Source organism: Ruditapes philippinarum, unplaced genomic scaffold (genome assembly GCF_026571515.1).
Source record: "Ruditapes philippinarum isolate M1 unplaced genomic scaffold, ASM2657151v2 ctg13990_1_1_1_1, whole genome shotgun sequence".
In the NCBI taxonomy this organism is placed as follows: domain Eukaryota; kingdom Metazoa; phylum Mollusca; class Bivalvia; order Venerida; family Veneridae; genus Ruditapes; species Ruditapes philippinarum.
This window is the reverse complement of record NW_026858299.1, coordinates 13,228-24,224: the sequence shown is the minus strand read 5'-3', so window position 1 is coordinate 24,224 and position 10,997 is coordinate 13,228. Positions and strand designations below refer to the sequence as shown.

The window sequence follows — 10,997 nt, the reverse complement described above, 5'->3', positions numbered from 1 at the left end:
TTATTAAAACCGATAATGTGCAAAGAAATCGGTAACAAACTGCCATAAGCTTATGTTGACGTTCTTGCTTTTTGATCGTTTAAATTATATTGACGTTATATTCTAACCTGTTGTGTTGTCATCTATCTCCACGCAAATTTCTATAAAATATTTACAAGTCAATGTTTAAACGTAGTAACCATGCGTTTACTGTCAATAAATACCTTCAAGCTTTTTCTCTCCTGAGGATTGTAGATTAAGCTTTAATTGAAGCTCGTTGTCTTTATCTGTAAATACAATATAACGTGCAATACGGATCCGACCCAGAGTTGTTTATATGTTTCAAATATTTACTCCCATTGTATCATAAAAGTGTTATGCCTCTTTACCCATAGTTTACTTGTCTTTTTTCAAAATGGTACAAATGATTTAAATAAGGTTTCGAATGACTACCAGTTATAATTATGACTTGTCAAAATGTGTTACAGTTGATTAAATTGATAATAATGATTAAACTATAGTTGTAAATGATGGTAATGACAACGACGGCATCGGTGATGTGGATGGTGATAGCAATGAAAATGAATGATGAATCAGACATACACATATAACTTTTATATAGCAAGAAAATATCATAGAAACAAAAACTTATCAGATATAAATATTGAAAGTCTAATAGTTAATAAAAGTGCAGATATAAACATAAGAGAAATATCTTGAATTTAAGTTTACCTTCTGAATAACATTATTACAATAATAGGTGTAAAAAATTGTTACAAATTTTATCACTGTCATCTTCAAACTGTTCTCTTTTTTTGCAAATATTTTTGTATCATATCTTATTGTATCTTATTGTATCATAAGCGTTTTTGTACATATTTTTCGTGTATCTATTAGTTATTTTGAAAAGCAAATTTTATTCTCTAAATTGCAATCCATGATATTCGAAAAGCAATCTACAGATTCGTACAAATAGAAAACATTTGATGTACTTATAGATACGCGATTTTTAGATATGTTGTCTAGCTTTCTTTTAACTCATGTCAATGATTTGAATACAAGCACCTATGATTATCAAGAAACGAGTTATTCATTTTCAAATTATGTTTGTAAAAAGTAAGACAAACCTTTTAGCTGCTGCTCCATCTGTTGAAGTTTCAATTCAAGCTGAAAACGTTTAACAAGTTGTAAAATATCATACTCAACATCACTAATTCCGCGTCATAACTTATTTCTCGGTAACGGCGTATTTTCATCTGACCAGTGTTAGGATTGGTCAGAATTAGCATATTTTATTCATACACCTATACAACGAAGTGTTTGTGCAAAATATTTTAAATCCCTAAATTTTAACGTATAATATAACAACATTTTAGAAATTTCTGCAAAAGCAATAATAGTCCATGAAATTTGTGCGTATGTCTGAAACAATCATCATTTTCTTAATGTTCTTGTTTGTTGAAAAAATAAAGTTTGAGTAACAAAGTAAGGATACTTTTAATATTAAAAGCAAGCAAAATTACATGTAGAAATGTTAACTGAAACATAAAAAACTCTATTACCGCGATTTAAATGATGACATACTGTTTTCAAAATGGCCGACATATGGACTACGTTTGGTCCATTTAAATTAAATTTGACTGAATATATTGTTGTTTCATTGTGCCTGCCATACAGCAGAAAATACCTATTTGTTACAGCTTTTGACAATTTTTGTACCATAAGTTTCATTTTTGTTTTTATCTGGTTTCAAGGCGTTAAGTACCGTGAATTAAGAGGAACACAGTATACGTCTAATTTAAACTGAGGGTTGTTGTCACATTGGTCGAGCTCACATCACAGTCTAGTCTCGCTGGGTGGCGGGTTATCCCTTTTGGCGGTTTTTGCCTCCCAGTTAGTTTCTTTCGGGAATCTTTTATTAAACTATGTTATTAAATCTATTTGTGTATTTAGTATAAATAATGCTAGTTTATGGCATTTTAAATAAATGCCCGATTTTCATTCAAATCATGTGTTGTTTTCCCTTTGTTCCCTAACGAGTTCGACCTATCCTGTGATTTTAATCCTGATCTTGGACAATACATAAATAATATTTTATGCCCACATAAAAGATTGTACGTCATTGGATCCCCTATTAATTCGTGACGTCCGGAACTTAACGATCTTATTCAGATTTTAGCTAGACGCATAAATTATGCTATTACCCAATCAGATGTTTACATTTTATCATGTGATTTTTCTAATCCAATAGATATGTAGATAAGCGATATCTTTGTTCATTTTTGCGTGCATTGTTTTGTTGCCAATTTTCTAAAGAAAAAATAAAACCAGCTCCTCCAACTCCACCACCTCTTTCAAATGTTGCCATGATCAGGGTCCATGAAAATATGATACATGCTTTTTTACTTATTCTTGTTCTAAAATTGATCTAGTCTCTTTTGTTTTCTTGTTAATACATCAGGTCTTATGTTAATACATCTTGATTCTTTGTTAGGGCGGTTTTTGCCTCCCAGTTAGTTCCTTTCGGGAATTTTTTATTAAACTATGTTATTAAATCTATTTGTGTATTTAGTGCTAGTTTATGGCATTTAAAAAAAATGCCCGATTTTCATCCAAATCATGTGTTGTTTTCCCTTTGTTCCCTAACGAGTTCGACCTATCCTGTGATTTTAACCCTGATCTTGGACAATACATAAAAACTGAGGGTTGTTGATAACATGCATACAAATATGGAAACAAAGTTCTCAAAATAAGTTTTAAATTCTTCCTTGTTAATATTTAACATAAAGGAATTCAAACGTAATACATTATTCATAGAATTAAACTTTAGACTTGCTTGTTCTTTTCCCGCTTGGCATTTCTCTTCTAACTTATACATCCCATGAGCCCTTAACTGTTCCATCTCGTGTTCAAAGTTTATCTCGATTTGATTTTGCTGCACCTGTAAAACATTTATTGACGCAAAACATTAAATTCATTCAACTATCAAAAAAATTGAACAACGTAGACAATAAGCGCTATTAAAATTCTTAGAAAGTAAATTATAATAATAATAATTCATAATCGAGACATGTTATTCTTAACTGGGATAACATTTTATTTTCATAGTAGCATACAATAAATTGAAACCCCTAGCACCGAAGCACCTAGTAAATAATGATAAGAGACAGCTGTAAAACCATTTATTTTATATGGTACATCCTCGATTGTTTTGGTGATATTTGATTGCGACATTCTTTTCTTTATCCTTTTTCAGGTGTTTTTTTTTTAATTTTTATATTTATCATTTTTCTCTTTTTTAAATACTGTATAATCATCATCAAAAGGGACGTGTCTAACAAAGTACTGAACAGTTTTAATCGTAGACTACCTTTTAACATACACAATACAGCTTTAACTGCCATGCCTCTGTTATGTAAATAATCCTTCTTAATTAACCTATATTTAATATTTACCAAGGATTATATTTCACGCATTATATAACATTATTACGATTTTAACATTATTTGTTTTATTTAGATTTACCACATCCAATGAACGTAATGCCTCTTGCACGCCTGGTTCATCTTTAAGAGGCATATTGCCATGTTTGTCCTTGATTTCTAGTACTTCTCTGAACAAATTTATAAAGTTGTCAAGTTGATTTTCAGACATCTCATAGTTTGAACTGTGATGAATATCATTGCGCGCTTCCCGTGCCTATAAAATAATTCCTTTACATTTATATCAGTTTGAAAATGCAAAGTCGTTATTGTTATCATTGCTTAATGGGTAAAATTTACATTTTATTTAGTTACAGGACGTTGTATCATAGAAAAGACATGCATGTATTCTATCATTGAACTTATTATTGTAATATGCACAAAAAGGTAAACTGCATATTTAACAAAAAAACATTAAGTTATTATTGATATATTCTAATGAAATGGATGGTACACTTTAGATGATTATTATTTTGCCAAACATATATACCTGTGAAAAAGCATCTGACTTTCCATTAATGATATCTTCTCCGAGCATCATTTCTATGAAAACATTGTTAATAAACAGGCTCAGTAAGCCAGAGCAGTCGACATCTTTAGCTGATTGTTTGTCTTTGTAGCCAGTAGTATTTATAAAGCATGTAGCAACACTCCAAGGATCACTGCTCCATTTTCTTACATCCGTGTTTGCCAATAATGGATCTCGGAAACGATGATCACAAACAATACGATCATGACATTTGCCACAAAATCCATTTGGACACATCTTTCCAGACTTCTGTTTTTGATTTTTAGAACAAAGACATTTTTGTTTATTTTGGTGTGGACACTGGTCATGTTTATGTGGTAAAAGACTTTCCTCTGTACAAGTATTACATGTGCCTTGAAGACTTGACAGAATATCATCGTGGTGTTCTTGAACAACCTTGTCGGAAAATTCTTCTAAACCTACTTTCAAGTATTTAAGTGCTAGAACACTTCTTACCCAATTTTGGAACAACTCCTCTGTTAATTGTATTCTGTGTAAAACGTCTGTTTCCCCTAGATTACATTAATTGAAAGAATATTTATCAACATTACTATTTCATTGGCAATACATGTATATGCAAAATAAGAAAGAAAATCGAGAAACAAAAAAGAAAAAAAATCTAAATTAAAAACTCAATACAACTGTAAAACGTGCACTTTGACCCGAGGTAAAAACTTACATTTTTTATCAATCATTTCTTAGATTATTGAGTAAATAGAAAGAGATAATCTTATTTAATTTTCATAAACACTTCTTCATGTATAGGATAACTTTGAAATGTACCTTGTATAATCACGGTTGTTTTGGATGAGACTTCTCCAAAATCAACAGTATATTCACCTTCATCTTGGAAAGTAACATTCTTTATCGTTAGTATGTGTTTAGTTCCCTCAACTTGTATAAGGTATCTACTACACGATTGTATTTCTTCTCCATCGTGTCTCCAAACTGGTTCACTAGTCCGCATGTTCACGCCACACTCTAAAGCAATGTTTTCATTCTCTGTTGCCTTTGACTTGAGAGGCAAATCAAAAACCAAAATCAATCTTTCATCTGTGATAAATATATGAGAACATAATAATAAGAATAATAATTAATTAATAATCGCTTAATCCATCGAAGTAATTTGTTTTGTTTGGTTTTACGGAGCACGAAAACAATTTAGGTAATATGGCGAGGAAAAGGGGAAGATGATTTTTGCTTGCCTCGGGTGTTCCACAAGGGGCTAAAACCACGTCACCTGCTGTGGGTAAGATATGCATTGACGTCGGTAATTTGAACCGATTAAGTCGCCTCTAATGATCACGCAGGGGTAATGGTTAGCTGCAATTATAATGTCCCAACACTTAAAGGCAGTATATTTGTTCAAGTAATTAATTAGGGAAAATATCTAATAAATAAACTAAAAAACATTTTATCTAAATTATCCTAATGATACCACATGGCCTCCAAGGTGGTGGCTTATTTTACACTAGGTGCAAGATTCCAATGAGGTTAACCATGCAATGTTATATGCAAAACATGGAGGCACAGAAGTTATCAATAAAACGATAAGATGCGTTTCCTCTACCATAGTCTACATTAAGCAATTGACTCCCAGGTGGCAGGGTCAATTTTGACCTGTAGGTCATGATAAATTGAACTTTTGTAAATTGACAAATTTATTTAACACGTCAAATATCTTAGCTTTGTAGTTTAACAAAATAACCCTTGAATGTGTTTTCGTACAAAATCCTATAATCTTGACACCAGGGGCATAATTAATATCAGTTTTGCAGAAATTCACACGGTTGTGCTATATGCAAAATTATCTTAACGGTCCGCATTGTATTTTCACACATTAAGGCTTATATCTCTTTCCTTTATAAATTCATATATCAAATTAATTGACACCAGGACATCCATGTATTGACCGAAGGAGCACGATTGAAACATGATATAAGTTTTTAGATGCCCATAACAGATGCCGTATGCCGAATATGTAAGCTCTATGGATGATGATTTTACACGACTCAATAAGTTTTTACAAGACTCAAACTATTTTTTTTGCAGAAGTCAATATAATATGTGTGTATCCCGGAGTTGGGCCAATATTGACTCGAGCGGCATGATCTATATTACTTGTGTGTCTTGTTTTTTTTAAAGAAAGAGAATAACAAGCTTTGAATACAGGAACATTATTAACTGTAAGTTTGCTTATAGAACAATTAGACAAAACAGTTATTAATAATACTTAGTACATGTACCTTTAACTGTAAGATTAGCTGATGTTGAAATATTGCCACATACACACGCATAGTTGCCCGTATCTTCCAATGATGCGTGTGTTATCGCTAACCAATGGGTGCAATGGTTTCCCATGAACACGATATTGTCTGTCATTTCGACCGGCAGGCTATCTTTCTTCCAAACAACAGTCTCACTCGCTGGGGAGTTAAGTTTACATCTCAAAACAACCGAATCATTGATGTAGACATTTTTGTTCTGAAGTTCTTCAGTGAAAATGTGGTCTGTAATATTCAGTACTTTTTAATAAATGATTTAAGAAAATAGTAAAAGATTTGTTTTAACTGCTTTATCAAATTATCAATTATTATACCAGTAATTTTCATTACGATTTGATGAAGGAATAAATGTTACAAATAACACATTCTTGTGAACATTATTTATTCAAATGATTTTTTTACAAAAACAACATCAAATATCCAAGGCAAAAACAAGAATAAGAGAACATTATTTAGAAAACATGCTGAAGACACCCTATTATTAGCCGAAAAATTCAAGCTCACTTCGGTACAAAACTGCAAAAATTTAGATAATAGAGATAATATCGTAAGCAACAAACGAATGAACAAGAGCACCGCTAGGCGGAGCATTATATGCCCGAAAGGGTTTTTTTCTAGTAAGGATGAAGCATTTGTAAGACATTACATAAATTAAATAAAGTATTACCTCAATCAAATAGCAGTCCTCCTATAAAGTTTGAATATTGTGGGCCAAATGGAACTTAAGTTATGCTCTGGAAACTGTTTTCAGTTTTGAGGTAATAGCGACCTTGAACTTTGACCTTGTGACCCCAAAATCAATAGGGATGTTCTACCCAATAGGACAATCATCCTATGAAGTTTCAACACTATGGGCCAAATAGAAATTAAGTTATGTTCTTGAAACTGTTTTCATTTTTTTAAAAATAGTGACCTTGACCTTTGACCTTGTGACCCCCAAAATGAATAGGGGTATTCTACCCAATATGGACAATCATCCTTTGAAGTTTGAATATTGTGGGCCAAAAAGACCTTAGTTTATGCTCTAGAAACTGTTTTCAGTTTTAAAGTAATAGTGACATTGATCTTTGACCTTGTGATCCCAAAATCAAAAGGGGTCTTCTACCCAATATGGACAATCATCCTTTGAAGTTTGAATATTGTGGGACTAATAGACCTTAAGTTATGCACCAGAAATTGTTTTCATTTTTATAGAAAAAGTTACCTTGACCTTTGACCTTGTGACCTCAAAATCAATAGTGGTCTTCTACCCAATATGGACAATCATCCTATGAATTTTGAATATTGTGGAACAATGAAACTTAAGTTATGCTCCGGAAACTGTTTTCAGTTTTATAGTAAAAGTGACCTTGACCTTTGACCTTGTGACCCCAAAATCTATTAGGGTCTTCTACCGTATATGGACAATCATCCTATGAAGTTTGAACACTGTGGGCCAGTTGGAACTTAAGTTATGCTCCAGAAACTGTTTTCAGTTTGAAGGTGATAGTGACCTTGACCTTTAATCTTGTAACCCCAAAATCAATTGGGGTCTTTTACCCAATATGGACAATCATCCTATGAAGTTTAAACACTGTGGGCCAATTGGAACTTAAGTTATGTTCCGAAACTGTTTTCAGTTTTAAGGTTATAGTGACCTTGACCTTTGATTTTGTGACCCCAAAATCATTTGGGGTCTTCTACCCAATATGGACAATGATCCTGTGAAGTTTGAAGACTGTGGGCCTAATGGAACTTAAGTTATGCTCCGGAAACCAAATTGCTAACGGACGGACGGACAGACGGACGGACGAACAAATAGAGAGATAGACAGACGGACGGACGGACGCCAGGGTTTAAAACATAACATGCCCGAAATTCTTTCGGGCATATAAAAACGAACAAAAATTGAAGATTTTTTTAAAGTAAAGCATACCTTCTGTTTGAACAGGATAATATTCAACAAAAGTAGTAATGATAATTACAATTTTTAATAGATACACATCCTCAGTTTATGTGTATTAATGGGACATTAAATAATTCAATATATAATGACATTTTATTAAGGATGCTGGTAATTTGAACAACAATTGATAACTATTAAATGTTTTTAAACCAAAAGCAACGCTATGACCAACTTTACATTTGTAACACAACGTAAACTTACCATTTGTCGGCCAAATTTCATTGTCCTCTCCATTATTGATGTCGACCTGTGTTACAACATTTTCTTTCATTGCAATTTTAAGATGGGTTTTGACATCATTTGTCTGTTTCAGGCTGCCTTTAAGTTGTTCGCTTAAGTGAATTGATGTTGGTTCAAATGAATACATCATGCGTTTACAATAAAGCTTATCGTGGTCGCCTATGAGCTTTACCAACTCGAGTAATTGCTCGCGCAATAATCTTTGTTTCTCTTTGTAGGTATTGTATGTAAGGGAGGCACTTTCTACGTTTTCAATATCTTTTCTCAGATCATATATACATTGAATGGCTTTAACTTCTTGATCAGCTAAATCAGATTTAAATAAGAAGAATATAGCAGCACAAAGTTGAAGAGTGTCCCAGGAATCGAAATCGCTATTGACCGTATCATCTTGAAACAGCTGAAGATATTCCGCTTCGTACTTGGTTTTAAATGAGTCTTTATTTTCATTTAACAAAGGAGCGATATCTTTTCCACATGCGTCCAGTTCCCTTTTAATAATGGCCTTTAATGCAATGGGCGAAGCTTGTTCCAAAAGTAATAAATGACTGAGATAGTATTCGTGCACTCTTGTTAAATCGTCCTTATTCTGTAACAAATTAACTTTTCTTTTTAAGAAAGGGCAAACTTGTATTTTGTAATGTTTAAGTAATTATTTTGTATAGAAATATTAGATGCATATTGTTTGAAAAAAGTGGCAATAAAAATAAAATGATTTGTCATAGAAGTATCAAAATGTTAACAAAGTAGTATTTGGACTTCTATCCAAATTACTAATTAACTTTATTTGTACTTATTAACAAAATTCAACAGAAGAAACGATGGTATTTGGCCATTGAGTAAATTTTTTGATAGTTTAGGATTACACCAAATTTAAAAAGCTTTCGAGAAATCGAAATCAAAAGAAAAACATTTCTAAGACATGAATAGGCCTTTAGTGAATAAATATTTTTCAAAATAAGTTTTAAAATGAATATATCGTTAACAAGACCTAACAACTTGATTTGACAAGGTACCATTTGACACTGGCAATTTAAGATACAATTACAAATAGCAAAATATTGTATAGCAAATATTTCATAGATATTAACAAATGTTTGTGAAATTAGCTCATCTGAATAATTCAATGTGTTTAAAAATGTAGCATTCGACCTGAAGTAGTTTTTCAAATGTCGTATTATGTAGAATAATTTGTGCACATTTCAAAAAAATAATATTCAAATTAAAAGGAAAGCTCGGTAGGGACATTTCATCTCCATGAATTCCCGATTTCAACTTCATGAATTCCCGATTTCAACTTCATGAATCACGATTTCAACTTTATGAATTACTAGTAACGATTTCAACTCCGTGAATTCACGATATGAACGTTACAAACTCACGGTTTCAACTTCACAAATTCACGATTTCAACTTCGCTATTCAAGAATTCAACTTCATGAATTCACGATTTCAACTTTATGAATTCACGATTTCAACTCCAAGAGTTCACAATTTCAACTTCATGAAATTGAAATCGTACATTTGTGAAGTTGAAATTGTGAATTCGAGAAGTTGAAATCGTGTATTCATGATGTTGAATTCTGAAGTTGAAATCGTGAATTCATGAATTTGAATTCGTGAAGATTGAATCGTGAATTCATGATCTTGAAATCATGAATTCGTGAATTCCGCATGTTCAAAACGTGAATTCAGGAAGTTAAAACTATGAACTCATGAAGATGTAATCGGGAATTCATGAAGTTGAAATTAAGCTACCGGTCTTTCGTAGGTTACGTATGATGAATCCTCCATTGTTTAACTTCTTTATTTAGTTCATCTTGTAAATCTATATACTACTTGTAGTTGCCAGCCACCTGGTAAAAGTAAAAGAATTGATAAAGATCAACTTATAGAAAGTTAAATAAACAGCATATAAAGTAAAATATACAGAAAATAAAGTAAAACAAGACTGCATTTGAGAAAAATGCTATGCCACCGCATTAATACAACACTAAATAGTAGTGTAGGAACAATTTTTTTTATTCTACACAATTGAAGATTGTCATAATGCATAGATCCCTGACCTATCTAATTTTTATTATCAGATTAGTGGTTAAAATCTATTGTTAATCCAATAAAAGATCGAGTAGGAATATATCAATGCATTTGAGTCTAGTGAATTTGGTGGTGAAAGTTATATTTCACACAGCCTAAATTTCATTACTACTTCAAAGGACAACACAGCTGATATCAAAGTTCACTTTCCATCTTAATCTGTGCACATGGTTCAAATTTCATAGCTGTACATCAAAGGACAAGAAAGTAGGTCACATCATCAAAATCTAGGGGCGGAACCAATTTTGACCCCAGGGCTATAATTTGAACAATCTTGCGTAGAGGTTCACTTCGCAAAAGTCTCATGCCATATATTTACCCTCTAGCCTTTGCCAATTCAGAGAAGAAAGATTTTTCAAGTTTTTACTTTATACATATTAGGAAAACTATCGCCTCTGGGCAGGGCAATTTTAACACTAGGGGCATAATTAAAAACAACTT

The 10,997-nt window shown here is 32.1% G+C and overlaps 1 protein-coding gene across 1 annotated transcript; it reads right to left on the bottom strand.

Moving 5' to 3' along the window:
* Positions 1–48: 48 nt before the first annotated feature.
* On the bottom strand, positions 49–10,687 carry LOC132752715 (uncharacterized). The gene is made up of 9 exons (XM_060743079.1): positions 10,218–10,687; positions 8,422–9,049; positions 6,237–6,500; positions 4,774–5,043; positions 3,952–4,502; positions 3,505–3,678; positions 2,816–2,920; positions 1,107–1,146; positions 49–266 (listed from the first exon to the last, which is right to left on the bottom strand). The coding sequence occupies exons 1-9, from the start codon at positions 10,251–10,253 to the stop codon at positions 193–195; spliced, it is 2,142 nt and encodes a 713-aa protein (XP_060599062.1). The 5' UTR covers positions 10,254–10,687; the 3' UTR covers positions 49–192.
* Positions 10,688–10,997: the final 310 nt, after the last annotated feature.